The 17,364-nt window shown below is 36.7% G+C and overlaps 1 protein-coding gene across 10 annotated transcripts in view; it reads left to right on the top strand.

Annotated features, from left to right (window-relative positions):
• LOC119535969 (LIM domain containing preferred translocation partner in lipoma) overlaps positions 1 to 15,650 on the top strand; it is a 740,701-nt gene extending 725,051 nt beyond the window's left edge. For all 10 annotated transcript variants that reach the window (XM_037838441.1, XM_037838450.1, XM_037838386.1 and 7 more), the window contains one exon: positions 1,494 to 15,650. In XM_037838441.1, coding sequence (XP_037694369.1) covers positions 1,494 to 1,622 — 129 coding nt within the window. In that variant the 3' untranslated portion in view covers positions 1,623 to 15,650. The remainder of the gene's footprint in view (positions 1 to 1,493) is intronic.
• Positions 15,651 to 17,364: the final 1,714 nt, after the last annotated feature.

The raw sequence follows: 17,364 nt of genomic DNA, 5'->3' as shown, positions 1-17,364 counted from the left end.
ATTTTTTTTAACAAATATTGCTGTAGACTGAGAATGCTGTAGAATTAGAAGACAGCAAACCACGGTTCTAGCCCTGCCACTGTCCTTCCATGTACAGCATTGGGCAATCACTTCCCCCTCTGCTCCTCACTTTCCCCTTCTATAAAATGAGGAGGTTGTACTGGATGCCCCCTCTGGCTCCTTTCAGCTATAAGATTCAAGATATTGATGGTTCTAAGGCTGTGTTCTACTCTGTGTTCTTTAAGGTGTCCAGGTGACTACAGGTGTTAGCTCATTAAATGCTTAAAACCATGTCATTTATGAGTTTACCTTATTTTTTATTGCAATGAAAATATATTGTTGAGTTCCGTTGCTTAGTTTCCCAAATGCCTCTAGAGCTCCAAAATAGCATCTTGCTCCTCTTTTGGTCAATCTGAACTTCCTAAAGAGTGTAACTATTGCTGCTTTGCTGCTGCCATTGCTGTTGTTTTGGAGTTGCCCTTTTAGACCCTTAAATTTTGTTATTTCTCAAATGCAGACCTGAGCCCCATTGACCTCCTAGCTGCCACAGTAGACAGCAGAGAGGAGGCAGGCAGAAGTTGCAGCTTTTTAGAATTTTTCCTAAAGTTAGCAGGAGCAAACACCACTAGATCAAGTACTTTATTTTCCAAAGAAACTTCCATTTATCCCCAGAGGTAAGGTCCAGCATTTGTTATAGAACATGCTCCAAAAAGGACTCTCAGATGTGTTGCCAGCAGTAATATAATCTCTTCAAGTTACATAGCACTGTGCAGTGTTGCAGTTCCACATCCATTATCCTCTTTGATCATCTCAATAGCTTGGCAAGGTAGAAAATGTTCAGAGTGACAACTGGCCTTGCCTGAAGTCACACAGGCAATGGCAGACTAGAGGTAGTGCCCAGAAGTCCTGTCTTCTCATCCAGCGCTCATTCCTCTACACCATGCTAGCTCCGTTAGAAAGTAAAGCAAATGGTTTCTCCCCACAAACTGTAGGATTTTATTTTCTTACTAGCAATTGGAGTCAACGTGCAGAGCCCAGTGGTGGTCCTTCTGCTTGACAGGAATCACTCAAAAGCTTTGCTTTTGCTTGGAAATGGCCAAGAAATGTCATTCCTGCACAGGTGTTTTCCCTTATGCAAGCCTGAAACTAATGAAAACTTGTTGCTGTTGCTGTTTTCGGGAGGAGGGTGGGGCAGACCACTACTTGGAGCCTAGAACCTTGGGGTTTTCTCTTCCTGTATTTATAATTTCATCTTAAGTGAACTTAGAAAGGTCAGTTTACCCACTTTGCATTTATGTCCCCAATCTTTAATTCAAGATATCTTATGTACTAGAGGAAGGAAGGGAGGTGATGTGGCCATATATGAAGCAAGAAAAAGTAGTAAGTGGACGCAATACAGAGAACCTTGAATAGAAAGCTAAGGAATTTGATCTCCGTGTATGTAATTTATGTTTCCACTTATGTCGTTTGCATCTGTCTTCATTTTTTTCTAGGATTGTGGTGGTCTCCTGTCTGAAGGCGATAACCAAGGCTGCTACCCCTTGGATGGACACATCCTCTGCAAGACCTGCAACTCTGCCCGCATCAGGGTGTTGACCGCCAAGGCTAGCACTGACCTTTAGACACAGCTACCTGTTAAGCTGGTTAGTGGGTGGCACTGAGAAGAATGAAACACAAGGAAAAGATTTTAAAAAAAAAAATAAGAACTAGGGAAATAGAAGAAAGGAGATCAAGCTATGGGATGGTCTCTGTTCTTCATCTGCTAATCTGCTATTAACCTTTCTTTAGAAGCACATAGAATGAGATTTTTTTTAAATTCTTACCAATTCACATTTCACATTTAATCATGTAGGACCTTGACGGCCTTTGTTCACAAGGACTTCCACATTTTTGCATGGATTATGCTCCATCCCATTCACTTCTGCATTCCTGTAACTTTTAATCCCTATGTTTGTCTCACTTTTCATCCGGTTGAATGACTTTTTTTAGTGTGGTATTTGCTGTCATGCAGTTTTTCATGGGTGAAGCTGCCAACTCACAGGTACTTAGACTTGAAAGCTCCATCCTATCACTTCCACATTGCCTGTGATCATAAAATTTAGGCATTCTTTTCCTGCATATTGCAAAGTATATCTTTTTGTGGCTACAAACCAGCCATGTCCCTGGGGGAGAAAATACACAATTTATATATTAGACTACATAGAATTTGATTTGTGTATTACATAGGTTAAAACAATCTCAAATTTGGTTTGCAACTGTCCAAACTTGAAATCTATAGTAACCAGTGATCAGTGCTCATTTAAAAACAAACATAAGCCCATAGCTAATGAGGGAAGAGGGAGAACAAAACTTCAATCTTTTCCAAAGAAATTTCAGGTGGATCATGCTGGAAAAAAAGTAATTGGGGGGCTATGTTTGAAAAGCCTATTTTTATCCCACAGTATTATCAAGATTGTTCTTTTCAATACTATCTGGACATTATAATATTCATAAACTTTCTTTTCTCTGGAATCTAACATTTCTGAGATTGTCCCACTTTTCATCTTAAGAAATATTGCCATGCTTTTTTTCTAATATCCAAGTACAACTACGAACATTGACTTTTCTCTCAAGGAAGGTCACTATAAACAACAGTTTCTATCACCTCCACCACCATAGCACACACACAGCCCTGGCCCAGGTCCTTTTTGTCTGACAATTGCAAATCAGGGCACAGAAAATAAAATTGTGACATTTTGTTTAGTTTACTTTTAAAAAAAGAAAAGCTTAAAAAGATTGTGAAACCACATTTCATTATTCTCATAATCCTTCTGTAACTCAAATTACATATTGCAGGAGATATTTTCATATCTTCGATGTGACATTTACACCATACTTTCATAGACAATCACTGAAAAAAAAATTGCCTTTCTGAGCTAAAAATATGCAGGGTCTCTGCCTAGAATCTTTATTCAAACTCTTATTGGCCAGTGAGATGCATGCCTGCCAACTGCAGAACCATACTTCTTTAGTTTCTAATGTGTTTTATTTAAGGCGAGACACCTAGCTTAGTAATGTCAGGTTGTCATTTTGTAAACTAATTAAATATTTTGGATTGAGATTCCTTAAACTTCTCTTCAAATCATCCATAAATATATACTTTTAAATTATGAACTATTTTAAATATACAAGAAAGTATAAATAATAATATAATGAATCCCTGTATACCTACCACCCAGTTTAAGAAATCAACTATAACAAATATAGTCATCTTCCCCTGAGTACCATTTCCTGATTCCACAAATATCTTTTTCATGATTATAATGTTATAGAGTCAGTTTTTCTACTCTGATGATTTTATTAATTTTTTTTTAATTTTAACATCCAGAACAGAAATGAAAAAAAAATTGTACATATTTTAAATTGTAATCCATGCCCCAGGAATTCCAATTGCATTTGTTTTACTTGAATAGGAGTTATTATAAAAGTTGTCAAATATTATTATTTTTTTAAATAGAAGCCTCTTAAAGCTAACATCACTATAGCTCATCTAAGTTAATTTGGGGCTCATTTGCTTTCGTCACCAAGCAATTTTGTTTTAGAACCACCAAAGTTATAGCTATTAAGAGCTTCTTTTGATCACTGTTATTTCCTTACTTTGCTAATCTTATCCTTGAGCTTATATTTCTCATAATGTGAAATATATAGAACTCACTTAAGGGTAGTGTCTGAGTTTTAGGATACAATGCCTCTCTCTGAATTATATCTTCCAACATAAAAGCCAGACCATGCTAATGACCTCAAAGAGCACTGACTATTAGACAATTAGCATGACATTATAATCAGCTTGAATTGATTAAATAACTTGTTTTCTATGAAATATTTTTGGGGAAATTGTCTTTTGGCCAAAAGCAAAGAGCCCAATCTATTGAGAGATGGATTTTATCGAAGTGCAGTCATATTGTTGTAAAATTTGCCAAAAGAGAAAGAATTTATGAAATATTTATACTATAAAAATGCAATAACATCCTACTTGTTTGTTACATTTAAGTGCTTATGTAACTTAATGTTTACATGCCAAAACAAGAGTTATAAGAAATACTGTCACAGACATATCACAGTGGCATTGCCAGCAAAATACTGCTTGCTTACAATCTTTAGAGTACATTTTTATCACATAACCTCAGAGTATCTTAACCAAAGATTTGTAAAGTAAATCTCTTTTTAATATAGACATATTATACTTTTATGATAATGAATGTACACACATACATAGGCGGGAATATTTAGATTAAGATTTTTTTTTCTTTCACAAGGTATAATAAGGAAAGGATCCTACAATATTTTATTCCATATATTTTCAAAATATATGATTTATATTGCTTTTCTGTTTTTTCTTTTATCATTTGATTTAAACAATGCCAAGTCACCCTTTACTGTTTAAGTTACATGAAATTTTGCCTATAACAGAGATATAAAGATCATGTTACCGTAATGCGTATATCCTATTGTCTTTTGACAAGTTGTCTTTATTGTTATCAGTTAAATACATAAATAGTAGAGCAGAATATCATCAATAGAGCCTATAAGGGTAAAAACTGGTTTTAAAACATTGTCAAAAACACAAATATTTGGTGATACAGTATAACATGGGAAAATGGAAAAGAAAAAAAACCCACTATATCATGGGCTCTGTAGACTACTTTAAAGCAAGAATTTTTAATTTTCTGGATCCCTAGCTCATACTGTCTCAATGTGGAATCTTATCTGGCAAACAAACTTGTTTTTAAAATTCAAAAAGAAACCATGTGACCCAGCATAAGGCATCAAGATTTCAGGGTGCTGGACGTCTCTATAGCTCAAAGATGTGGGTTCTTTTTCTTGTCATTAACACATTGTTGTTTCCATAGGGCCTTCTCTGGTCAAAATTACTTCACTGGGCATGTGCAGGGTAATGCAGTGGAGTTATCAACACTATATATGTTTTCTGACTATGAAAGATTCTGCAAAGATGTTTATGGTGATGTTTAAAGTACATAAAACTCTAACTACACTTATATAGATATTTTATAGTTGGGTCCAGAGGAGAAAGAGGGCACTTTTCCAATGGGACTGTAATAAAGAGTTAATGGAATATAGATAGGACTCTGAAAACAGCTTTCAACAATTTTCCTAATTAGCAAAAATCCTATTAATGTGAACCAGCCAGGAATATTTCTATTTGATATGGTTTGGGCTTCTCTTGTCAAATCTGTGTCGGTTGCCCCCTGATCCCTCCATTATCAAGTTTTGAAGGGTGTTGGGGAAATTATGGCAGCTGTTAGGGAGATCAGGGAAACACTGATGTAACCTCACAGCCTCTCACCATTTCTCTTGGCTTAGAAAGCCTTTTTTTTCCATATACATTTCTAGAAATATTGCTATTCTACCTTAGCATTTCACATTTGTAGTTTAAACAAGCGATTGTCCATCTGTTGCCTAGAACTCCAGTACATGTGTGTTATGAATGAAATATGACAGCGTGTTCCATACCCCTGCTTTAGCCATCTGCAGGAAATCAGTAGGCTGAAAAGATATACCTCTGCAAAATGTGCCTTAAATCTATTTCCCGGGATCGCTCTTTTGGTGCACTTTCATGGGAGACAGTCACAGAGAACAACCTAAATCCATTTACACTATCCTGAATGCTCCACTGAAGATTCCATAATATAAATAACAACCCTAAATCTCAAAGATGTATTCATCAGAAGTGAAAAACAAATCCAGAGAAGTCAAGAACTCTTCATCTTAATGTGTTCTAATAACATTTCTTTTCTCCTTCTCTTTTGGAAGTACCTCACGTGTTCCTACCTTAGGAGAACATTCTTATGCCAGAATGTCATGTATTGGATGTTCTTAGTGTTTATGATTTGAATCTGACTCTGGTTTTCATCACATAATGAAGATAGAGACTTCAACTTGAGCCCTTTACACCCATTAAGTATATCCATTTTTTTAATTGCCTTAGTTTATATTATTATTATGATGACGATGATTACTATTATTAATTTTAAGGAGATAGTAGACAGAACAAGTTGAAAATCCTGGTCCCAAGTCATTATCAAGAACATTTCAGGTCAGGTTAGTTGCTTGAGAGATGCGTAGAATACTTTTCTCATAAGACTGCTGTTTGGTAAGCATATTATTTTGAACCTTTAAAATTATCTGATTAAGGCTACTATTACTTGGTGAATATTTTTCCTCCCTCTCCCCATTGCTCCATTTTTTTTCCCCTCCTTTTCTCCCTACCTTCCTTCATTTCCACCTTTCTTATCGATGCTATTATGCTTGGGCTTTTCGTAAATAAACTAAATCAATATGTTACTATCCTTATAGAATTATGATCATATTAAGGGAGGAAGGATACACTGAAAATATATGTGGAACCCATAAAGCCTTCCTTTCAAGAGGCATATATTTCTGGTTGTGTTTTCATAAAGTGAGATAAGCTAATAGTATCTTTTAGTTTTATTTTAATGATTTTGCATCTGGGACCCAAGTAAAATCATTCTTGGGCAAATTTATTTATGGCTGATTTAGTTTTCTCAACTATATGCAAAGTGACTTTTCTAACACTAGGTTAAGATTTTTTAAAAATTCAAAGCATTCTGACTAACAAAACAATTCTTAGTAGTGGCATGTAATTTTGTTCCACTGAAACTTGATAATATTGACTTTCATGGCAAGGAAGAATTATTATCCTTCCATCATTTTAATGTGTGTTATGACACTAATATTAAATACAATTGCTGAATCACATTTTTGCCCCATAGGGTATGTCAGCACCAGAGTATTGGGGTATTTTTTGTTTCTGTGTTTTTTGTGAGTTTTTTGTTGTTGTGTTTTGTTTTGTTTTGTTTTGTTTGAGCACAGATCACAGGTCTTTATGCTATTTACAGAAAGCATCCTGAGAAGAACAACTCTGTGTCTCTCATTGAAGCACTTTGAATTTGTTAAAATTTGGTTCAATATTCTTTTGAACTCTGGTGGATACTGATAAATATATGCCTTTCATGTCCATTTTCTTGGTTTGAAAAAGCTTATAATCCTAAAATTATGTTTCTGTTTTGGGTTTCTACCCTCACTTCCATTCTCTACATGTTTTCACAAGATTGACATTGCTTTTTGGTTTGAGAAGGCCAAATATGAGGAATATAAAACATATTACCAAATATAATTAACGATGGTTTCAGTGGTTACCTTGTTTTGATATTTAGCCAGAGTTTTTTGTTTGTTTTTTTTAACCTGTCTTCAAGAAGAGTGGGGTTAGGGAGGGCAAGGGGGAATTTTAGAAAAGGGGCAATTCAATTAAAACTATGACAAGAGAGTTCTTGTAAAGTGTAGCATTGAGAATTTTCATAAGGGACCAGCAATCGTTGTTGTTTAAACAAGTAAAAATATATTGCCAACCTGTATGTATAAGCTATTTAAAAATCACTGTGGCTAACAATATAGATATTTTCCCCATGTCAGAAGAGAATAAAATGAGAGCTGTCACTAGACCCAATGGCACGGCCATAACTACATCAGAACTTTTATAAAACATATTCCTTCCTTAACAACTTGTGAGAGAGGGGCATAGCTTGTTCTCTTTCTGACAGATGGTGGTAAATATTCTGACATACTCCTAGGCAAACTGCACTACACCCTTTAGGACTCTCTGAACGTTAGAAGTTTTTTATTTTCAATGTACTTACTTGTAAGAGCAATAACTAGGTGGGTTTTTTTTTGATATGTGGCTTTCTTATTCAAATTCAGTCACCCACTGTCTTCAGTGCCTTACCTAAACAGCTATACTATAATTGATGTATGCTAGTTATCTCTTTTTTAGTTGCAAATACAGAAAGTTGACTTTATCTTACTAACTTTAAAGAAAAATAAATATAAAATGGCCTATTTTCCCTTGAATGCAGTAAGGACTTGCTCTTTTCTTTGTCTTACTTTCCCAGGCCTTGTGCAAAAAAATTAAGTTACCCAGTATGCATGTGACTGACTTTGTGGAAAGCTGAGTAATATGGAAAATGCATTTTTATTAAACTGACATTTTTCCTTTGAAGTTAAACTGAAATTACTAAAATCTTTGCTCTTTATTTCTAATTGATCTTTAATTGACTGCAGTCTCTAAACACATAAGTATTCTAGAGAGAGTAGGAAACCCTGCAGCTAATTCCTTTGTAATTAATAACTAAAGGTGCTTGCATGAATCCTTCCCCACTGTATATCTTATTTTTTCCCTAGATAGTCATCTAGTTAGTAGCAGTACAAAACCTTGTTCATCTAACTCTGGTAGACATTTACCTAATATACCTAAATAGAAGTCTTATTATCAGTCCACAAACGCATTAAGTCAGCTTGGCACTGAAAGAGTAACTTCAAGATTCAATTTTCAACCCTAGGAATAAAACACTGTACCAAGAATGAGATGAGTGTAGCTATGGCATCTATTTGTTTTACACCAGTGTAGGTGGTTTTAGCAGACCCTAAACACTAGTGCTATTCCTAGATAAACATAGAATCATGGATCCTTTAGGAGCTGACTCTTCTCTGCAATTTTTCTGACAAGTCACCATTCCACATCTTCTTAGACCTGGCCAATATGCAGTACTGCTCATAGCAATCCATTCTACCATTGGAACAGCTCTTCTTACAAAAGTTCTTCCTTTTGTTGAGCTGAAATCTGCCTCTAGAACTAACAAAACAAGTGTATGTCTAAATCTTTGCCCCTTTAGCTCAGACATCACCAACCCTTTCAACTTGCCCTTATTTATTAACACAATGTCAAGTCCTATCATCTTTCTGATTCGTCTTCTAACAGTTGGGCCCAAAAATATTTTTTATTTTTATTTCAATCTACTCAGTGAAACTTTACAACCACCTTGGTTTGGGCTAGGTGAAAACACATTCTTCAGGGTTGAAAATAAACAGAATTGGAATCACCAAAGGGATACAATATTCAATGTGGAAACTTCCTCAAGGACTCCGACCTGGGAAAGTAAACAGCTAGATGGGGATAGATAACCCATGTGTATAAAACAGTCCTCTTACTCTGTATTCTCTACTGTTTTTGATGTTGCCAAAAGCAAAGGCATCTTGGAAACAGGAAGTGAGTTAATGCATATGCCATTCCTAAGACACCAACCTCCTGGCCAATGTTCATAAAATCTCTTCAACCCTTTTCTTGCTCACATTCTTCATTCCAAATATGCAGAAGAGTCCTGGACACTATGTAGGGTCTAACAAAATAATTACTGGTTGATTAGTTTTGAAATTCATTTTCATCCATCCTGTGCTCAAATGTTTGTATCCAGAGTTCTTGCGCTTCTACCAACAGAGCAGCTTTCCTCCATGATCAGTTTAGGTGCTATCCTTAGGAGTCTATGTTTTCTCTTTCGTCCTTCCAACATTCATATCCCTTACTTGCTCCTTAATTTAATAATCATCTACTAATCACTGTAAGAGAATCAGCCAGTAGGTAACTTTGGTTCAGACCAACTGTGATAAGTTCTGTAGTAAGGGGCCACAGTAAGGCTTGTAGGAGGAGGTGAAATTCGGTAAGAAATCTTAAATTGGAAGACCTAGAATAGAGGAAAGAGTATTCAAGGCACGAAAACAACAGGGAAACTCTGGCTACATTCAGAGAAGACCCTCTTTCTTGGCCAAAGTATCACAGATTCTGGATTTTCTTCTTTACAGGAGATATTCAGAGTTAATGGGAAGGAAAATGCATGGAGAAAGGCTATTTCAATGGTCACTTGCCTTTTTTGTCTCTTTATAATTGGAAAAGAGGCTGAGCTGCCAGAATATAATCCAGCACATGCAATATGAACAGGAAGCAGCCCTCCATGTACTTTATTTATCACATAGAAAATGTGCATTTTTGCCTTGGATTGCTATTTAGTTTAAGTGGTATTCCTTAGTCTTTGGGAGGACAAGGCTATTTCAACCCCAGCTTTGAAATAAGAGCCTTATATGCAGAATCTGTCATCTGTCTCCTGGGCAGGACCTGGGGGTGGCTTTCTAAGATCTAAAATAATAATTCCTAAGAGAGCTTACAAACTGCTTTCATACATAAAACAGCCCTGGAAGAAGATTATTAATAGCCCTATACTGGAAGAGAAAGCTGAGGCTCAGAATCTAAGTAACTTGCCAAAAGCTTGTAAGTGGCAGACTAGGGGACTTACCCAGGTCTTGCAAGTCCAGTGAGGTTTCCAGCGGCCACTCTCAAGGCCCCCAATATCACAGAGGACAATATGTACTTCTCACAAGCTACTTTGCCCCATTAAAAGTCATCCAGGTATAGTCACATAGACCATGAGGTATCAGGTGGCAAATCCACGTGTCCTGTTTGAGATTGAGATCATTTAGAGTTTCTGTGTAAGTCTTCAGTGTCATTTTATGGGACATCACTAGGTATTCTGGTCCGGGCAACACTGTGACGAAGTTGGTGGAGAACAGCCACTGATGAGAACAAACAACCTTGGCACTGAAGCACATTGCATCAAATTTCCCCAGGGAGAAATTGGCTTACATTACATTAACTGCAAAACTCTCTGAGGCTGTGATGTTCAGAATATCAACTGAGTCCACATCATTTAGAATTCAGTGGAGTACAGAGGTGACTTGATCCTTAAGCTCTTTCCTGCAGGCTGCAATTTATGCCCCACAGAGGCAGAAACTGCTATAGGTAGAGGACATGTTAGTTTCTTTCTCCGTTAACATTTGTTCAGAGCCCACCATGTGTCTGTTGCTCCATCAGGCATTTCTGAACCAACCAACCCATGACCTTGAAATGTCTGTAAACAAATGCTATTGAACTGATTGTGTTTCTGAGATTTGGCCTTTGCCATTTGATTGACTAGACTTCCTAGGCCGTTTTAGTTTTATGATTTGTGTCCTTATCGCAAGGAATTTGGTTCTGTGTTGTTTCCAAAATACATACTTGGAAGACTCGCTGTATAGTCTAGAGGCTTCTCTATATGGCAGTTCAACAGCCAGGCATTCCTCTTGAGCTGCATTCCTCAAGTCTTTGCATATGGGGGCATGCTCTTGGGTTTTTTTGTCTCCTCCATTCCTCTCTTCTTGACTTTAAGTTAAAATCTTGTGAACTGATTGAAAAATATACATTCTCCACCTGTGTTAAATCTACTACAGGAAACCTTTAAGGTGATCTTATCTTGTAAGCTTTCTAGGCATTTTCTCGCCCTAGAGTCTAACATCCATCAAGCCAGTCTCATCATCCATCTTCTTACCCCTGGGTTTAATGAAAGCCAGGGTAAATAACAATGGCCTCGCACGCCCTCCCAGTCTTCACACCTGGTGAATACAGGCGATACCTGTGGGCCGGCAGAGTGGTGGCCTTGGCTGAAACAGCAACATTAAGATGCTGGAAAGGTACCTCAGCTTCCGTGATGAATGTTAGGGCCTGTGGAATGGAACTGATTCTTGCAGAATGGATGGAGTACCCCCTTTCCAGGGAATGGGTTAAGAGAATAAGCATTTTGAGATTTTCTCAGGATTATCTAGGTGAGTACACCTGAGCAAAACCTCACTTGGGCGGACCTTGAATGTCTTATTAGACGGAATGAAAGAACAGTAATGCAGTGCACGTGAACAAGCAGCCTTTAAAAACGTAGAAGCAGCCACAAACCCTGATTTATCTTTACATAATGCAACAAAAGTAACTAATGAAAATTTCTCTTCCTCCACTTTACACAATATAGTTTCCATATTTAGAGAAATTTAAAACACACACACACACATACACACACACACCCTTCCAAGAAAGCTGATCCTTCAAAAAAGAAATCTTATTTTAAAACACTTTGGTTTTTCAGGCCAGGAAATTAACAATTCCTAGACCTGACCCATTTCTGTGGCTGACAAAAAAGGAAAAGAAAAAGCTATTTAAATTCTGTATGGATCCATTTATTTCTTAAAATATGCCAAAGCAATTTGAGGTGGGGGTGGAAACTAAGGTATTTCTCTCCTGCTTGATTCTCTCTTTGCATTTCTATCTGTCAGGAAAAGAGTAAAAATCTATTCCTGGGCTATTATTATTGATGCATTGTGTTGCCACTGTACAATGCATGCTTTGCTTCATCCTGAGGCATCAGGATAATAGTTGCTTTCTCAGCTCCATTTCCTCCATCATGGGAAAGCAAATATTAAGTATGAATGTCTTTCCTCCCAAATTATTTAACTCCATTTCTGAACTAGCTTAGAAAATGTGAAATGGGGAGAGCTCAATTTTCTTGGATACATTTCTCCTTTTCTTTTGTTTCTTGAGAATTACATTTAAGAATAAAGAAAAAAATCCAGTTCATTCTCATCTTTCTTTCTCTTTGGGTGACAGTGATGATCCCTTAGTAATTATAAGCTAGAAAGAGAATAACTTATCCAGATTGGGATGTATCTGCCAATGTGTTTCAGTCCTTGAAATATAGACTTTGAGAGGACAAGGATTTTTTTTAATTATTATTCAAATGTCTTCATATTTTAAAACTTTCAAATAGTAAAAGGAGACTTGATATTTGGGCAGAGTTTGTATTTTACCAACCCTGTATACCTTCTGCTTAGTTTTGAAATGAATGTCAATGCATCAGCATAACAGGTTAATTGCCAAAAATTTGAGTTAAAGTGCCTTGGGCCCTCCCTCACTAGGTAGCAAAGTTGAACTGACAAAAATAGTGCCATCTTCCCAACTCAGCTGAAATGTCTGAGCTGAGGTGCATTCTTGATAAAAGAGATTTAGGACCCTAAAACTAAATCTTGTCACCAATATTTTATAAAGAAGTAGAAGCAGAAATCTTTATTCCTTTTATTACTCCTTTATTCTGTTGGGAAAGCTGATAAGCAAGTTATCCAAGAACATGTCCGTAATTAATAAAATTGGAATGTTCCCCCCTAAAAATCTGAATTATGCTCTCATTCTTTTTCAGGAAACTGATATATCAAAGAGCAAATAGAATTAAAGATGACACTCAAGTGTCTGATTGTTTAGCATGAATGAAATACCATGTGGTTTAATGTGTCTTAAGCTAAAATTTAAACTCAGATGCAAAAAATTTAACATCTGGATATGGTATTGAACCTTTACAAGGTTATCAGTGCCATGACCTGCTTTGTTTTTTTGTTTGGTTTGGTCTTTGCACCTTCACCTTTACCATTGCTTTAAGAGATTTGGGGCTCGCTCTTTCTCTCCTGTTAGGTATGGGGATTTGTGCATTTTGAGACACACAAGAAAAGGAAAGGGGAAAAACTTTCTGAGTAACAAATCTGTGCCCTAAAGTAGACGTGACTGGAAGATGCAGTGCCTGAGGATAGTAATTTTCCCTGAGCTGCGAACATAAGCTTCTATTTCATGGCTTTGTCAGAGGCTTTTCTCCTTCTCTGCTGTCACCTTTGAGAAAAACGGTTGCACCTTCTCCAAATCTGCCTTTTTAACAGCGACAGTTGAGTTGGCAAGTCTTCCGCAGCTCTGAATATAGCCATTTGCCGACTCCGGCCTCTTTGCGAGACTGACTGAAATCTGTGATCTTCTGTTCAGCGTACACATCAGCAAAGTGAGAAGATGAGCACTAAATATAGGCTCTATTAACTTTACTTTTAGATCTGCTGCTTTCAAAAAGTGCCTATTCTGGGAAACATAAACGTTATTCCTACATATGTATGTACACACAAACAGTACTCAGAATCATACTGCACAGCCTTCTAAAACATACCATCAAAAGGAGTAGGTGCTGAGATAAGGAAACCTTGCCAAATGGAAGAAAGGCACTCATTTCCAATATCCCCAAACGAGTGGCACCATGAAATGGGCTGCAAACGCATTCCCTGAGCGTTCCTTGCTGATACAGCCACTTTATATTTATATCCTACTTGATGGTGGCACAGTTCTCAGGTTTCCTGTTCTCTGCTTTAAGGGAATATATGTTTTATGGAATTGGAACATTTAGTCAGGGAAATCATGTTTAAAAGAATTAATAGAGCAAGGTCCATTTTAAGATATGTGTCATATGTGTATTTTTATAAACTAAGCATTGGTGGGTTTAGAATGTCAACACGTTTCTGCTTTTCTCTCTCAGGCTAACAACAGAGAAAACTGAAGAAGAGTCTTGGCTGTGGGGATTTGAGATTCAAGGGGCCAAATGTCCTTGCCAGATACTTAGAGCATTTTTACTTTGGCTCCTAAAGATAGCAGCACATGTTATTTGATGGTTTTGTTTCCATAGTTCTTTCTGTGACAGGATATCTGTAGATGTTGATGGGAGAGCAGCAGAGCTTAGAATGATGGATTCTTTTCCAGCTATGGTAATAGGGGAGTGCCCAGGTAAATAGGTCGACGGAGCATGGTTGTAGGAGATAACGGTGGTCATGCTTTTACAACAAGACCTTTTTATCCTTATTTATGTGTCCTCTGACTCTAACAGCCACAAATTATGTTTCCCATATTGCTCCTTTCCTTCTAAGCCAGTTGACTCTATATTCACTTGAATATGCCATCGTTTCAAGAAAGGGAAATACCTCCAGTTAGCCCTTCTCCAAGGAAGCTTCTGATGTCCTCTTCATCACAAAGTTGCCTCCTGCCCCACCCAGTTTCACCAAATAGAAGTAAAGGGGGAAAAGCTATGGAAGATGGTTTCCATGCCATAGCAATCAGCAACCATTCTGTTTTCCATGTAAGAAGCCCCACTGCCCAAATTTGGGATGAGAGTGGAACAGTTCCCTGTTTCCTGGGTTCACAAGTGTGGCCCACCCTACTTTAGCTGTCATCATTTTATGAGACTAGTCGGCTCTTCACTAATAGTGCCTACTCTTCCTGTTGCTGTTCCCTTTTTTATTTCTACCTTGTCCAATTTCAACACCAGTTATTTTCGATTTTTTAGAGAATCAGAATTTTAGTACTAGAAAAGAGTACTAAAATATCTGTGCAGTGTTTTAAGGAGTGTTGGGATGCAGGTGTTTTCCTCCTTGGAAACAAGATGGACTTGGAAAGAGACAAATACTGTTTTGCTTTAGGTTTCAGGCTGAATATTGTGACTGTATGATATAGTTTTATATAGAGGTTAAATGGTGTTTAAAAGTGGATAGATGAAGGAGAAGGGAGAGACAGTGAGAAGCCAGGTTTTCTCCAGGAAAAAAAAAAATTTATCTATGGAGAGCAAGCACTTCCCACTAGATAAGCACAATTACAACCCCAGCATGATTGGCTAGTCTGCTCATAGACTTAGGGAAAGCCACAGAATAACATAGGGAATATGCCTATTTTCACAAGTACAATACTGACAGAGCCATGGTATTCCTAAAATATAGGTTTCTCTTGTAAATTTTATTCCTAGTGAATTGCATTTTTCCACTACTGACATATCCAAAATAGCCCACATGGGTCCTTATGAAAATAAGAGAATGAAACCTGTTATAAGCAAGTGATTTGGTATTTTCTTTTGTACTATGCATTATCCAACTATATTAAAACATGTTTCTATTTACCTTATATCAATTATGTTTCTCTATCAATTATGTTTTTTTTAAATTCTCTATAAGAATAAATATGAAAATTCTATTCCTTGTTTCTGTAAAAGAATTGCAACTACTTTCTTGTATTTCGAAATCCATTAAGCTTATTATATTTACTTGTCCATGTGTGGAATTCTTTTTGAGTTTTAGAATCCCTGTTTCCTTTTCTTCAAACCCCCTTTACTGTGATTCATTTATTTTGCATCATCTGTTTTCCATGTAGTCTTCTGAGAAAGGGAATGTCTCTCAAAGCAGTTGTCATGCCACAGTGGTCTGAAGGCACCCACTCTTCGGTCAGCACAGATCTTTTTTTTTTTTTTACTTTTTATTGTAGTAATAAATATACAACTCAAAATTTCCCCATTTTAACCACATTCAAGTAACACAAAAGATCTTAAGGTGGGATTTGTTCTAAAGTTACCTGATCACGTGTTTCTGAATCCTGCAAGTAAGTCCAAGTAAGAATTTATCCTTTTTAAGCTGGATCCCAGTAATTGGAACCTTGAAGTGGAGTGGACTTCTCCAGTCTCATAACCAACAACTGCCTGACTTTGTCACACTTTTATTCTATCTCTACTATGCATAATTTTCAAGCATTTAGAACCTGCTCTATACTAAGCACCCTAAGGGACACAGACATAAACCAGAATCGTTCCTGCTGTCAAGGAGTTTATAATTTAGTGAAGCTGATAGATATGGATGCAAATAACTATGGGAAAGGGAAAGGAAGAATCAGAGCATTTTTCACAACTTTTCACTATTTTTCATTTCATCTACAATAGCCCTGTAATCTGGAACTATTTTACTATCGTTTTATCGATGAAAATGCTAGGACTGAGAGAAATAGTTACTAACCCAAGATCACTCTCATTCTCTTGCTAAACACTTTTTCTCTTTTTTTTTGCAAGCAACACTTATGCCTGAGAACCCTAGTCTTCTGACACCCAGTCCCCTAGTCTGTCTGCTAAACCCTGAGAGTGACCAGGACTAAAGGGTGTATAAGGAAACTTTCATGAAATGCAGAAAAGAGAATCCCTTCTCTATCCCACTTAGGCCTGGGGTTTTATCTCTTCAACGTTACATCTTAGCCTACAAATGTTGGGGGATCTGAGAACCTCAGGCTGTGCAAGAAGCCATCACTTTTAAAGTTGCCAGATGCAAGATTTGTCTTTGGAGGAACAAAAGAAGGGTAAATCATTGGACTTGGAGTGTTCATAACATCTTTCCAGAAAGTAATTTTAAACAAAGAAAGGCATATAAGAAGTAATTTTGTCCTCACTTTGCTTATTTTTCTCAAATTACTCACTTTTTGTCCTTTGCCTCCTCTATATATTCTAACACTACACTTTCATTCATTCATTCATTCATTCATTCATAATCATAGAATGTGAGAAATGGAAAGCCCCTTAACCCTCATTTGGTCTAGTCTAATAAGAATATAGGTGCTGAGATATGAAAGGATTTACCCAAGGTCACAAAATACTTTAATGATTGGCATAAAGTTTGAGTTCTGGCCTCCTGACTGTCCATCCAGTACTGCTTCTATATCATCCCGCTGTTACAATAATTTAGAAGAAAGTGGGAAAGACTGCTGTTTATAATTCCCATTTCTAGTAAGAATAAAGATATTTAGAAATGAAAAAAACTGAGTGGGTTTAATGCCCATAGGTCATAATTAAAGTAAATTCTAAAGTATGCATGTCAGGAAGAATGTAAACAGAAGATCAGCAATGCAACAAGGAATGATGAGCAAAGAATGGCAACTACATAGTTGAACTTAAACAAACTAGTGGTATAAAAATATTTTCTAACTTGAAGTATTAAAAAAAA

This window comes from Choloepus didactylus, chromosome 1 (genome assembly GCF_015220235.1).
Source record: "Choloepus didactylus isolate mChoDid1 chromosome 1, mChoDid1.pri, whole genome shotgun sequence".
Taxonomy (NCBI): Eukaryota; Metazoa; Chordata; class Mammalia; order Pilosa; family Megalonychidae; genus Choloepus; species Choloepus didactylus.
Note: the sequence above shows the minus strand (reverse complement) of the source record. Positions and strands in the feature narration are given on the sequence as shown.